Genomic DNA, 15,436 nt, shown 5'->3' with positions numbered 1-15,436 from the left:
GATTCTGGGCAGAACAGTTAACACCACTTTATAAGCATAACTTTGCCACTTTCACTGTTCCATTGTCGTGGAAAGGCTCAATACTTTTCCCAATTTATAAAAAAGGGGACATCACAAAACCCGAAAATTACCGGCTTATCGCTTTATTAGATGTTGAAGCAAAAGCATATGCCAGAATACTTTTGAAAGAACTGGAAGCCTGGGCAACAGACAATAACATTCTTCCCCTTTTTCAAACCGGATTTAGGGCCCAAAGCTCTACCACAGATAACATCTTAGTACTGGGCCATCTGTCTAACAGTGTGACCCAGATCGAAAAGTTTCTTACCTGTCGGTGTAGTTTTGCAGCTTGAAGATCTTTCTGGATTCACTATGCTGTGCATTATTCCGCGATCTTGTGGTTGGGTCCGGATTCGTAGTCTTTTCTTTGTTTTTTTTTGTTTTTTTTTGTAGCCCAGGTGGGCTTCGACGTCCACCATTTGGTGCACCTCCCGTGACGTCGTCGTGCTTCCTGCGGAAGTCCCACCTTTGGGGCGCCATCTTCGGGTTCTTTTTTCCCTTTTTTTTTTTTTTTTTTTTAACCCTAGGCGATTGATTAATCCTTTTGTCCATATTTCTGTACGTTTCCACTTCTTTGATCCTATCCATTTCACCCCCTCTTCCTCCAGCCTCATCTTCCTGGCGGAGGTGGGTGGGTTCGCTAGTGAATCCAGAAAGATCTTCAAGCTGCAAAACTACACCGACAGGTAAGAAACTTTTCGTTTTGCAGCGTGAATCTTTCTGGATTCACTATGCTGTGCATAGATTTTGTAGCGGTTTTCCTACTTTTGTGGTGGCTGGGTGGAAGATGATCGCTGGTCGTTGAAAATGTGTTGTAGCACCTTCTGTCCGACCTGTGCTTCCTTATTCATTTGAATGTCCACGCAGTAGTGCTTTGTGAACGTGTGCACAGATGCCCAAGTTGCTGCGAGACAAATGTCTTGGATGGGCGTGTTTGCCAGGAAGGCAACTGTGGCCCCCTTCTTCCTTGTGGAGTGAGCTTGGGGCCCCTCCGTTAGCTCCTGTCCAGCCTGTTTGTGACAGAATTGAATAGTGAGGGCAATCCACCTAGCGATGGTGCCCTTGGTGACTGGTCTACCCATGAAGCTAGTAGCAAAGGACACAAACAGCTGCTTCGACTTCCTGAGTTCCTTGGTTCTTTCAATGTAGTGCATCACCGCTCTTCTGGCATCGAGGGTGTGCAGGGCCTTTTCTGCGTTTGTAGTCGGGTTTTGGAAGAAACTCTTATATCTGGATACTCTGATTCATGTGGAACGCCGACACTACCTTGGGCATGAAGTGTGGGTCCGTCCTCAGGACTACCCTGTCTTTGTGAATTTGAATGTAGGGCTCCTGCAGCGTTAGTGCTTGAAGCTCGCTCACCCTGCGTAGTGAGGTTATGGCCACTAGAAAGGCAGTTTTCATCGTCAACATTTGTAGAGTGGCCTTGTGAATGGGTTCAAACGGCGCCTTCATGAGCTCCGTCAGAACCACGTTTAAATTCCATGCCGGCGGCGGCAACCTTTTCGGGGGTGCCATTCTTTTGGCTCCCTCCATGAATCTCTTCACCACCTGCGAGGTGAAGAAGCTTCCACCCTTCTCACCTCTGGTGTAGGCAACGATCGCTGCTAGGTGTACCCTTAGGGAGCTCGAGCAGAGGTTACTCTTTAGAAGGTGTGTGAGGTACCTCAGCACAGTTGAGTCTCTTGTCATTCTGTTTTGCAGGCCCTTTTTCCTGCACCACACCGTGAATCTCTTCCACTTTGCGCTGTAGCACTTTCTTGTAGTAGGTTTCCTTGCCTCCCGTAGCACTCGCATAGTGCTCTGAGGTAACCTTAGGTGTGCGAACTCTAGGTCTTCAGGAGCCATGCTGCTAGGTTGAGTGTCTCTGGCTCTGGGTGCAGGACCTCCCCGTTTTGCATTGAGAGCAGGTCTTTTCTCCTCTCGAACCTGTACGGTTTGCCTTGCGCCATTTCTTGAATCTGTGAGAACCATGTCTGCCTCGCCCACTGTGGAGCCACCAGGATCAGAGTCATGTTGCTGGTTCTGCACTTGTCGAGCACTCTGTGCAACAGGGGTATCGGTGGAAAGGCGTAGGCAAATGTCCTCCACCAGCTTATCCATAGGGCATTTCCCTTGGATTGCTGATCTGGTTGCCTGGACGCGAAGCTTCGGCATTTTGCATTGTGGCGTGTTGCAAATAGGTCTATTGTGGGAGTCCCCCATCTCTGGAAGATTTTCTCCGTTTCCTGGCCATTGAGCTCCCACTCGTGTGATGCTGAGGTCTGTCTGCTTAGCCAGTCTGCCTCCACATTGTCCTTCCCTGGTAGGTGAATTGCCAGTAGATCTATTTTGAGAGGTATGGCCCATCTCCAAATCTCCTGAGCTAGGGATGAGAGGGGAAACGACTGTGTCCCCCCTTGTTTGTTGATGTAGAACATCGCCGTGGTGTTGTCTGTCTGTACCAACACCCTCTGGCCGAACAGGTGTCTCTGGAATGCCTTCAGGGCTAACAGTATCGTTTTCAACTCGAGGTAGTTGATGTGGCGGACTGCGTCTGCTGGGGCCCATAGACCCCTCACTCTGAGGTTGTCCATGTGCGCTCCCCATCCCTTCTGCGATGCGTCCGTGGTAATGGTCATTGTTGGGCTTGGTGGTGTCAGGCTTCTCCCCGTTGTTATGTTGTCTCTGTTCCACCAAGTTATCTCCTCCTGCACTGCGTGCGTAACAACCACTAGATCCTCCCAACTTCCGTTTGCTTGTGACCATTGCTGTTGCAGCCATTCCTGGAATGGTCTCATGTGCAGGCGTACATTCGGCACCAGCTGGATACAGGACGCCATCATCCCCATCATCTTGCTCACCGCCCTCACTGTCAGAGCTCGCCCCTTCTGGTAGAGCTGCGTCTCCTTCAGTAGAGCATCTGTCCTCCTGTCGCTGGGCACTACTGTACTGTTGAGGGAGTTGATCTTTGCCCCCAGGAAAATCTTTACCTGTTCCGGTTCCAGCGATGATTTTCCCCAGTGGATGGAAAATCCCAGATTTGTGAGGGTGTCTGTTACGCGTTTTGCGTGCCTCTCGCACTTCTCGCGTGAGTTTGCCTTGACCAGCCAGTCGTCCAAGTAGGGGTATACGTGTATTCCCTGCTTTCGTAGGTGTGCCGCTACCGCCGACAGACATTTCGTAAAGACCCTTGGCGCAGATTTTAATCCGAAGGCCAGGGTTGTGAACTGGTAGTGTTCCTGTTCGATGTTGAATCTTAGAAGGCCCTTGTGCCTTCTGTTTATTGGGATGTGAAGGTAGGCATCCTTGAGGTCCATGGTGACCATGAAGTCCCCTTCTCTTATCTGTGGCAGTACCTCCTGCAGTGAAGTCATTTTGAACCTTTGCGTTCTGATGAACTTGTTTAGGTAACGGAGGTCCAGTATGGGTCTGAGGTCTCCGTCTACCTTCGGCACCACGAAGTAGTTTGAGTAGACCCCTTTGTTGCGTTCCCTGAACGGCACCGTCTCTATGGCTCCCTTTTGTAGGAGTTTCCGCGTTTCTTCTCTGAGTATTGCCAGTTCTTGGGCCGATCTCTGCCTTCCCTTCGGCTTCCTGTTTGGAGGTCTTTTCTCCAAGTCTACGCAGTATCCGTACTGCACGATGTTCCGTATCCACTTGTCTGTGGTTATACGCCGCCACTCCTGAAGGTAGAACCTCAGCCTTCCGCCTACTGGTGACGTATGCTCGTAGGCTCTTGAAGAATCTTCTCTTCCCCCTGATGACACTTTTTTGCGCCTCACCCTTGGGGACCTTACGAGGGTAGGCGTCTTCTTGCGTGCTGAGTCACTTCGAGGAGGGCTGATCGCCCCCTCTCCTCCTTTGGCCACGTCCGTTCCCTCTCCCGCGAAAGGACTGGCCCCGAGGTTGATATTGCCAGTTTTGCTTCTGCTGACTTTGTCCGTGACCTTCGCCCTGCTGACCTTGCTGGAACGCCTGGTGCGACGTCCCCTGTTGGCTTCCACCCCTACCGTAGGGTCTCCTCGAGGGATTTCCTCGTCTCATTCCCCTCAGCTGTAGGGCCCCCATGGACCTCGCTGTCTCGTTTTCCTTCTTGAGCTGGGTGAGCTTTTCGTCCACCGTTGCTCCGAACAGTGTCTCTCCGTTGAAGGGGGTGCCAAGGATGTTGTTCTGCACTTCCGGTTTGAATCCCGAGATTCTTAGCCATGCATGCCTCCTCTCTGTGACCCCTATGGCCATGAGTCTTGCTGAAGTCTCTGCCCCATCCAACGCCGTCTTTATACAGGAGTTGGCGATGTTCTTGCCTTCATCCACCAGGTGAGAGGCTCTCTGGCGGTATTCTTCGGGGAGGTGCTTTACTAGCTCCCCCATCTCATCCCAGTGTTGGTATTGGTGTCTATTGAGGAGTGCATTCGAATTCGCCATGCGCCAGTGCATTGCGGCGTTCCTCTCGACCTTTCTGCCTGTGAGGTCGATCCTCCTGCTCTCCTTATCCGGAGGTGGCCCCGAAGTTGCTGGAACGTTGGCCCTTCTCCTGGCCGTGGAGGCTATGATGGAGTCTGCGGTGACGCTACCCTTGATGTAAGGTGGGTCCAGGGAGGAGTGCTTATATTTCTTCTCTGTCCTGGGCGTGATCGACCGGCAGGTGGCAGGCTCCTTGAAGGCTTCTCTCCCCTGGTTCATCACGCTTTGTAGCATGGGGAGGAACTGACTCCTAGTCTGGATGGGGAGCAGTGTTTCGACGAGAAAATCGGCTTTCGGCCTCTCCTCGTCGAGTTTGACGCCGAAGGCCATTGCTGCGCTCTTCACCACCATATTGTATACCCCGATGTCGTCGGGTGGCGAAGGCCTCGAGGGGTACGTGTCCACGGCCTCCTCCGGGTTTTCGGTGTCGAGATCGTGCCATTCGACGTCGTTGCTGGTAGATGCCGCCGATTCGTAGAACGACTGTTGGTCTTCTTCCTCGGCTTCTTCCTCATAATAGGGCTCCTCTTCTTCCTCGAGATCCCTTGTCAGCCCTTCGGCGTCGAACTCGCCTTCGACCTCGACGACGTCCGCCGATGAAACCGTTGGAATCTTGAATTCCTTCATCCTGGCGTCGAACTCCTTCTTCCTTTGAAGGATGTTCTCCATTTCGGCCTCGAGCCGCCTCTTCTTTTTCTCCATTTCGGAGATGCTTTCGGCGTCGACCGCGGGTCTCTTCGATGAAACTTGCGTCGACGTCGAACGTTCTTTCTGCGTCGATCGGCCAGTTTCATGGGACGATTTCGACGACCCTTGCCTTTCGGCGTCTTTCTGCCCCAGGGAGTCCTTTTGTAAGGATCCGCTGGGCCTTTTGTCCGAAGTTCCCCCTTTGGACGTCGAAGTTTTCGGCGCCGGGGCTCCCTTCGTGGACCTTGACTCAGTTTTTCTCGAGTCACCCTCGTGTTTTCGAGGTGTCTTTTGATTTGCGCTCGACGATTCTCTTACCTCGTCTTCTTTTTTCTTGACGGTCTCTACGACCGTGAAGTTTTCGGCTGTCTCGGCGACGTTGTCCTCGTCGTCCGTGTCGAGGCCCAGCTCGTAGAGTGTCGGGGGTTTCCCTTTGCCATCCATGTTGGCGTTGGCTCTTCTCTGCCTCTCTCTCACTCTGAGTGTCTTCGGCGCGAAGGCTGAGCAGGCGTTGCAGTCGATACTCCGGTGATCCACCGGTAGGCAGAGGTTGCAGACCGGATGCTGGTCTTTCTGCGCGAACTTGTGGTGGCAGTTTGGGCAGAACTTGAATGGCGTCTTGTCCATTTCGCTCAGGGTCTCTGAGCGTGCATTCTCCAAGGCTGTCGAAGAAAAAAGGTTCGCTGGTCCTCTTTCTTCGCGCTCCTGATGAAATCTGTTCTATTCCTGATGTCTTCTCTTGATTCTATCGATGAAACTCGCTTTTCTTCCTTCTTCCTCCGAGTGAATTTCTGGAGCTTCCCGATGACGATCCAGACCCAACGGCGGAAAAAAGAATCTGAAGATGGCGCCCCAAAGGTGGGACTTCCGCAGGAAGCACGACGACGTCACGGGAGGTGCACCAAATGGTGGACGTCGACGCCCACCTGGGCTACAAAAAAAACAAAAAAAAAACAAAGAAAAGACTACGAATCCGGACCCAACCACAAGATCGCGGAATAATGCACAGCATAGTGAATCCAGAAAGATTCACGCTGCAAAAATCACAGTTACCACTTTTCTGCTGTTTTGTGGACTATAGCGCAGCTTTTGATCGGGATCGAGGGAAGCTGTGGGAAAAACTGCATTCTTGGGTAATTCCCCAACCGCTGTTAAAGGCCATAATCTCTCTATATCAGGGGATTAAAATCAGTCAAGCATCAGTCACCGCCAAGGTACCAACTAATAACGGTCTAAAACAAGGGTGCGTACAAGCCTCTATACTTTTTAATCTGTACACCGCTGACCTGGGGAAAGCGCTGGAGGGGGCAAGTCTATTGCCTCCTAGACTGGGGAACATGCGGCTTCAAATACTCCAGTATGCGGACAACATTGTAATAACGGACCACACGAGAACCGGCTTACAGAAGGCCCTAAAAGCTTTGCATGGATTTAATCAACAGAACAAACTTCTGGTGAATCAGGAGAAGACCAGGATACTTATTTTCTGGAAGTACCCACGAAAGAAGACCACAAACTGGTGACTTGGCGCCCTGCAATTCAAAACAAGTACAAGCTACAACTATTTGGGCTTCTGGCTATCGGAAGGGGCAAAATCTTCAGCCCACCTGAAACATCTGAGGAGGAAAGCGGCTGGCATAATTTTTTCCTTAAAAAGCCTTAACCAGCGACTTCACAGTCCAACTGCTGAACCCATTCTGAAAGTTCTTAAGGCAAAATTAGTGCCCTCTCTTAATTATGGCCATTTAGTTTTTCACGGTGCCTTTAATAAGTTCCTCGTGAACCTTCACATTTTAGCTTATAAAAAGGTCCTAGCTGTCCCTAGACATGCCAGAAGAGCAAGAGTAAGGCTGGAGCTGGGTTTCACCCGTCCGGACATCACTTGCTCAGGTGATCTAATAAAATACTACATCAGACCTACGCGAGCCCCAGAATGGTCATTAAAAAGGCAAATTAAAACGTTCTTCGAAGAGGAGGGTACTCCATGGCAGGCGTATTTGGCAGCAGCCACTAGATCACTGGATATTGATGTCCAAAATCTGCACAACCCTGACATCACAGTAATAGCCTGGAGAAAAACAGTGAATACTCCGACCATGAGAATATCTTTTGAAAGGGACCTGGAAAGCTTGCATCATCAATTCAACCTTTCCTCACTGGACTCCTCATACATTATGGGAAAACGCAGCCCTATCTTGAGCAAGCCTTGACAGTCCTGGCTCAGGGAAGAATCACCTATATGAGAATTCTCGCTCTGCCCATCACGGACTTTAATTCAACTTGGGCCCAGCAGGACAACTCAGTGGCCTACCGACTCTGCAACTACCACCGATAATTTTGGCTCCATCGGTTGTGCTGCTGCACAAAGTTAGTCAACGAGCGGCAGCGCTTGGTTCTCCCCATCTGTAGGTTGCATAACCTTCAAAGTTGCAGAGAAGTTTCAGATCTGTGCTTCTCCGCTAAAACAACTCAAACTGTGGCCCGACTATGGAAATTCATAGACGCAAACTGAAATCGGAGACATAAATGCAATCAGTCGGCCATCAAGCAAGAGAGACTATGATAAAACTTTTCCTCAAAGTCCCACGCACTGCACTTTACTGCTAGATAGGACAACAGTTCTAGCAATAGTCCTTTCACTATTTTAATCGTTTTAAACGTTTTTTCACTCTTATCTAAATTGTGTGAGATTTTAAACATGCCTTTGTTCATTGATAGAATATTGTAACAATTTTAATTAATTGAACAATAAAGTTTCATTCATTCAAGTGTCCACAGTATTAAGAGGGGAAAGAGGGAAGTGTTTTCACCCCTCCTACCATCGGCATTAGCTAGAGAGTTTGCCAATATCAAATTTAGAAGGCCAAGGAATATGGTGCGAACTGAGAGGTAATGATATTAGTGACAAGAGAATGCAGGTTCGATTAAGTGAAGAGTCGGACTAAAGGTGATTGAACAGTTTCTGCGTAGTGAACAATAGTCGAGCAGTTGAGGGGTCAGGTTAGCCTTTGGATGCTAAGTATATGCATATTTTAGCACCTCTATGCCGCAAAGTGGAGACTCTAATCATTCCCCTCTTCACCAAAGAAGCATAAACTAAGAGGGAGACAAAATAGAAGGTCGCAGGGTTTCAAGACTCACCGTAAACTCACTTAAAGCGATAATCCAAGACAGTTCTATCATCATGTTGTTTACAGAGATGACAACAGAAATACATTCATGATATTGGCTAAAACTTCGAAAGCAACACTTCTACACATAACTTTTCTCAATTACCAGCTTTAAAAATAGATGCTGTGGAAAAGAAACACTTCCCTAAGCGTTTGTTGCCATTATAAGTTAGGACAATGTGAATGCGGGTAAAAATCATGTTTTTTGGGTTAATTGAAGGCGGATAGTGTTTAACTGGTCATCCATGGCGCGGTTTTCCCCCCAACATTTTACCTTCTATCTTCCTGTTTTTGTGGACTTTGTTTTTGCTGGCTTTAGGACTCTGCACACTGTACCACTGCTAACCAGTGCTAAAGTGCTTTTGCTCTTTCCATTAAACACAGAAACATTGGCTTACACCAAATCGGCCCATTTAATTTACTTGCAAGTCCCCTGTAAAGTGCTACTACATGTACCCGGGGTCTGTAAATTAAATACTACTAGTGGGTCTACAGCGATGACTGTGCCACCCACCTAAGTAGCCTTTTTAAAAGGGTCTCAGGCCTGCCATTGCAGCCTGTGAGTGCAGTTTTAAACTGCCATTTCGACCTGGCAAATTAAACTTATTTGCCATGCCTAAGCCTTTTTTTTTTATTAACATAAGTCACACCTAGGGTAGGCCCTAAACAGCGCATAGGGCAGGGTGCAATGTGTTTGAAAAGTTGGACATGTACTTTCAAGTTTTACATGTCCTGGTAGTTTGTTTTTCACTACAGCAAGGCGTACCTCTCCCGTAGGATATCTTTGGGATACCTTATTACATTAAATAAGTGATAACTTTCGAATGGGATCAGGTAGAATGTTGAGTTTGGTGCCTAAAGAAGTGCAATATAAAACTCTCTTTAATTGAAAAGTTGGATTTTAAGACACAATTCTGAAAATTCCACTTTTAAAAAGTTGGCATTTTCTTGTCCTAGTTGGAACCTACAGTATGCTGGGTCACTTGACTAGGTGCAGCTGGTCTTTGTGTATTGCTCCCAGACCGTAAGACGGGGGGTCAGGGGGGCGGACGGGGGAATAGGTGTTGGCAGGATGGGCCATCACTTGCTTGATGAGGGGGTGGAGCTGTCCCCTACCACACTTGCACATCACAATGGCTCTGCCTGAGCACACTTACAAAGTGCTTGACACTAGTCTTCTGTGACCCCAGACAAACTGGGGCCAGATCAGGCAGGACTTAAATTACAAGCACCTATGCAGCTCGGCTTCTCATCGCAGCTCCGTTTCAGAACTGCAGCTGTGCAACGCATCCCTGAGACAGGCATATGAATCGCATGCCCCTCCTCGACGACGACGCAGGTCTTCACACTGCAGCCCCGCCCTTTCCTCTGAACCGTCGCTGTGCAATGCATCCTCAATGCAGAGCCTCACAACACATTACAACCAGGATTTAAAGTATTTTGTTCCTAGGGCCTAACTTGGTCCCTGTATGCGGCATGCGCTCCATCGAGGTTAGCCTGAACTTGTGACTTTGTTGCAGTCCGGCTCGACCAGATAACCAAAGTTGGTGCTTTGTGCTTCTAGGCATTATTTTTACTTAAAACTTTAAAAGTGCACATCTCTGGTACTCGGAGTCGTTTTAGTCTCAAATATTTTTTTTATTTTCCTCTATTTTTGTACATTGGTGTGGGATTTTTCTTGCATGGTGTCCTCACGTTATTACTGTTTGGAGTGCTGCATACATACTTTAAACATTGCCTTGAAGTTAAGCCTTACTGCTTTTGGGCCAAGCTACCAGAGGGTTGAGCACAGGTTAATTAGGGGTTTGCTTGTGTCTCACACTGGCAAAGATTGTGGTTGCTGCTTAAGTAGGGTTCACCAACCTCAACCCGTAATCACATTTCCTACAGATAGGGATTACGTGATAAGGGTATAAAGTTTAGGATCTAAGGCTCTGAGGTATATGGTTAAAGACTGGAGGCAGAGTGATTAGGTATTAAGGTGTTAAAGAGTAGGGGTTACCAAGATGGGTTAGGTTTAAGGACAGATGGTTAAAAGTAAAGGTTGAAGAGTTTGAGGTACAGAAGTAAGGTATTGGGGCATATGTGTTAAAGGCACAGGGGTTCAGGGAACAGAGTAGAGGCTAGAGGTTAAGTATTTGGGGAATAGGGTTAAAGGTTTGGGGAATAGTGTTTGTGGTTGAGCTTTAAGGGTTTGAAGTATGAGGTATGGGTTTAGGAAATAAGGTTCAAAGGTTTAGGCTTAATACAACAGGAGTTAAAAGTTAGGGATAAGGGTATAGGCTTATGGGTATAAGCTGAAGCATATAGGCTGCAGAGTTAAGGTAAGGCAACAGGGTTAATAATATAGGGTTAAGGGTTTTGGGTGTAGGGTTAAGTGTGTGGAGAACGTTGCAAATTGAAATGTGTCTCCTTCAAACTGTTGAGTGTTATTTGTAGTTCACTTAAGGAATAAAAAATAAAAAAATAAAAGATTGGCTTCTCTCAATAACAAGGCACTTAGTGTCAATGAAGCACACTTCAAACAAATTCAAGGTGATACGATTAGCAGTGTACAAAACAAACAGATGCGTTTTCTCACTAAATATTTAAAAATCCACAGAAACAACTATATTCATTTTATCCTCTTAATAATTAATTAGCTAGTACTCTAATGTCGAGCTGTGTGTTTACTCAGTGTTTTGAACATCTAAATTAGATAAGAATGTTTGTCATGCTTAATTTCTGACACCAGCTCTTTACACTGAAAGAAGTGAAGGAAGGAGAAAGGAGAGGGTGAGTTATAGCCAAACCTGCTACCGGCTCTTCTAATATGACGTTGATATTCCTGCCCCCACCTATGTGCAGCAGTAAAGGAGGAAAGAGTTGGGAAAACAGCAAGTTAGTGAGAGAGAGAGGAAGATGTTAGACAAGAAAAATCACAAGAGAACTTCCTTTTTTCTGTCAGAGAACAAACACGGAACCAGAAGGGGAAGGTATGCCAATAGCAAAAAAAAACAAGCATGCAGCATCACCTTAATCTTTCACAAAAGATCACTCTACCAAGCGCGGAGCATAGAGGGAGTGTTTGTGGTTCTTACTGTGGGCTGTCTGGTATATTCATAATTGCATGGTGCAAACCATTTCACAAATACGGCACTATACAGTATCTCATATTCGAGACCACCCTTCTGTGGATAAAATGTTCTCTGCAAAGTCCTCTGCTACCGCTTAGGGCTAGGTTCACACAAAATCATATGCCTAAACCAGAACTGTTTTGTTTCATGCAAACCAAAGAAAATCTGTAATACAAGGCAATAATTTAAGCAAGATGGTGCAAAGGTGTCCGACCCTACTAACACATTCGGCTGGGTTAGTGTTTTTGAGGAGAATCCCTGGACATAGCTTCCGAAAGGACCGCCAGAGATACAAAACATATCAGAATTACCTTGGGCCATCCCGGATGTCACGTTAGTGTCTGAGTGTGATCGCATGTGGCCCTTCTTGACACCACTTTGGCTCCCTGAAGATTGTCCTTCAGAAAAGCTGGACCTGCGCAGAAGGCTAAGCAGGGAGGAGCCTTTGCTCCCAGAGTTGCTCAGCCCAAGGGAGTCTGGCTTCTGCGAGCTGCCAGAAGAGAAGAGGTTTGAGACGCTGCTTTTCCCGCTGCTGCTGTTGCTGCTCTGGCTGGAGGTTCGCCTCCGCCGGCACAGATTCCCAATCGCCAAATACTCAGGTCCATCATCTGCCTCACTCTGTGCATCCTCCTGGCTGCCTGTCCAGGGATCGTCACTGTGGCTGGTCAGGGTGCTCACACTCATGTCGCTCACTGGGGACAGAAGATCCTTCTGTGATGGTGGGACGAATGGTGGGGCTGACGCAGAACCGTCTGGAGGCAGTCTATCTTCAGGCAGAGAAACGCAGACCTTGTAGAGTGTGTTTCCATTGGAATGGCTGTTGCTGGTGACACTGCTGTCAGGATTTCCATTCTTCAAGTCTGAAAAAAAAGAGAAAGCCGCTCAATGTTTAACAGAACATGTAGTACTGATTTGCAAAACATGGGCCATGAAAACTTTGGATAGTTTACGTTTTTAGAAAGATTCCGTAATTATCTTCATCCAGTGTATTTTTAAAAATATTCCTGTTGGTAAGTGCCATTCTGCCATGTTCCCCATTCTTAGGCCACACACACTTCTCTAACTATACATGTTCTACAGTAAACACGAGACAAAACATCATGCGCAGTAAGGAGGACGAGTCTTGTTGAATGAAACAATTAGCGGGAAGACTTTCAGGCAAACACACTAAATTTTAAGAGACTTTAGGGTTTTGGAAAAACAGATAACGTGAAGATTAAGGCAGTTTTTCTGTTGAGTGCGGAGGCCCCTCGATACCTCGGGGTCCGTCTCTACCACTCCTCCACAGATATGTTCGAGGGTAACCATAACAGGGCACTGGCTAGAATTAGGGCTACGATCGGATTCTGGAAGAGTCTTCCACTGGCTCCAATTGGGAGAGTGGCGCTAGCCAAGATGATCATAGTCCCAAGATTGTTGTATTTTTTTACCACTTTGCCAGTGATCCCGCCCAGGGCCTTTTTCCGGGACCTAGACTCCCTCCTTAGCGCACTCATTTGGGGATCCACTAGACACAGGATAGCCCTGAAAAAACTGCAGCTACCCACCACACAGGGTGGCTTGGGAGCCCCCTCATTTGAGGCCTACTTCTTGGCAGCACAACTGCAATGGCTGTCTCACTGGACGGCAGACAGATACACTGTGGAAACTCACACTGTCGCAGGACGGATATCGGTTCCGGAGATCCGTCGCCTACTCCTCCCTGGCACTAAACCAAAGCGCACATACCCTTTACAAGTGTCGGTGGCACGTAATTGCATGATGAGGATACACCGTATGTCCCCGGGGGCTACGTTGTACTCCCCTCTACTCACCCTGGTGGGGTGGCCCAAACAGGAACACTACTACACCAATAGCGAGCTCCGCACGTGGACATCGTGCGGCTTAACAGAGGTGGAGTCCCTATTCGAGGAGGGGCAACTAAGACCATTCCATAGCCTAGTAGAAGAGTATGAACTTCCCCCGGGACAATTCTTGCTCCCCCGCCAACTCCTAGATAGCTACCGACCGTATCAGGACCTAATCAAAGGGGAGCCACACACACATCTGGTTCTCCACGCGATCTTACGCATGGGCGTGGGGCGCCATCTCACTACCTGGCTTTATAAAGCCATCCGGGAACTGACTAACAAACCACTGGAGACCCTGCGAGCCACTTGGGAGGCCGAAATTGGGCGTGCGTTCCACGAGGGGGAGTGGGGGAGAGCCTTGGAGTACCCTAAGAAGGTCTCTAGAAACGCACGCTTTAAGAACATTCAATACTACATCCTGCATAGGGCCTATTTAACACCCGCACGCCTCCAACGGTTTTACCCTGACACTCAGTTCCTCTGTCCCAGATGCCAAGAACGGAATGCAGATTTCCAACATATGTTTTGGAATTGCTCCATCATCAAAACTTTCTGGCACCACATTCACACAGCATTAGGTACGCTCACGGGGCTAACCTGCATGACCACATGGGAGGCCACCGCCATAGGCATCTTTCGCGCGGGTAAGCAACACAGGGTGCGGACTCGCTTCCTCTCCCTTGCGGTGCTTTTGGCCAAACGCAGCATCGCTATGCACTGGCGCTCCCCCACAGGTCCACCGCTGGCGGCTTGGGTGGGAGCTACACACAGGTGGGCGGCGGCAGAGGAGGAGAAGTTGCGGGAGGAGGAGGTGAGAGGGGTACGCAAATGCCACATATCAATGGAATGGGCCATGCTATTGTATCAGTTCAAGCAGCTATCCCCGGGTGCAGATCCAGCAGACAGCCAACTCACACCGTCGGCCCTGCACGCGCAGTCACAGACCCCACCCAACCAATCTCTCGACATTCCGCCCACATGATCTCATTACATACCCCAATATCGGTTATGCTAACGTAATTCTAGGTCGACCCCCAATAGGATAGGCACTCATGCGACACAGAGGTGCCTTACCCCTACGACACTACAAACCCTCGCCGATGTCATTGGTTGTGCCTGTTCATGCCTCCCCCCCCTAGTTTAGGCCTTCGTTTTACCCTAGTTTCTGTGCCATATCTGGAACCTGAGACAACGGAGTATACACCTCATATCAAGTCTGCACGTGGGTTAAGTTCTCCGATGACGTATCACTGATATATGCAGTTGATGTGTACCACTATTGAATGTACAATCTGTTATAACTATCTGAAAGATCTATATGATGTACAATGTGTCTAATGGAAAAATGGCAATAAAAATAAGTTTTTAAAAAAAAGGCAGTTTTTCTGTTGCTTCATCTTTCAGTGAGGGAACCGATGTAAAAAGATATTGTCCAACCCCACTTACACCCTACTCTGCGCCCCCATGTGTGTTGTGTTCTGCACATGAATGTGTATCAGGGTACACGTAGTTCAGCACCACCACCACTAGAACTCCTCCCCACTACTCTATAAAAACCATCCTGTCTATGTCACGGTCGTCAAGCTGTGCTATATGTTTTCACACGTGATGGAAAGGACTTCATCAGGAAGCAGATGTGAAGGGATCATTTTCTATACCCCTGTTTACTTATAATAACTGTATATACTTTCTTAGTGTCAGCACTATGCCAACACCAACGTCTCCATGCAATTACTCTGGGCCCATATTTGCAGGTAACATCCTTCAGGGGCACTTGCAAGGGCTTTTTAACCCCGTCACATCCAGTACACCATTCGGCACCTCAGTGCTTTCATTCCAGTTTCTGGCATAGTCTCTCTTTCTAAGTGAACATTGATAATACCAGAGCTATACTACACAGGATTTTTCCCTGTCACTAATACATGCATTTTCTTTTATACAGCATGGATGCAAAGTCCTTTTCAGGTAATTTATCAGGCCTGAGACCCACAGCTTGGATCCCTCTCAATGCATCATTGTACATCACTGACCATCATCTCTCATGATGAGAATGCCAGACACAAAATATGAGGCTGTCTCTAGTTCGTGACGTGACTACATTTCAGCT

General features: G+C 48.1%; 1 protein-coding gene across 3 annotated transcripts in view; it reads right to left on the bottom strand.

Moving 5' to 3' along the window:
* Positions 1-15,436, bottom strand: part of RUBCN (rubicon autophagy regulator) — a 199,422-nt gene that overhangs the window by 81,622 nt on the left and 102,364 nt on the right. For 2 of the 3 annotated variants that reach the window (XM_085635662.1, XM_085635663.1), the window contains exon 7: positions 11,791-12,339. In XM_085635662.1, the coding sequence (XP_085491788.1) occupies positions 11,791-12,339 (549 nt within the window). Of the gene's footprint in view, positions 1-11,155; positions 11,201-11,790; positions 12,340-15,436 lie in introns of all 3 variants that reach the window. The other variant, XM_085635661.1, reaches the window with a different exon arrangement.

This window comes from Triturus cristatus, chromosome 11, assembly GCF_964204655.1.
Source record: "Triturus cristatus chromosome 11, aTriCri1.1, whole genome shotgun sequence".
Classification (NCBI taxonomy): domain Eukaryota; kingdom Metazoa; phylum Chordata; class Amphibia; order Caudata; family Salamandridae; genus Triturus; species Triturus cristatus.
The sequence above is the reverse complement of the archived record's forward strand: the minus strand, read 5'-3'. Positions and strand labels throughout refer to the sequence as shown.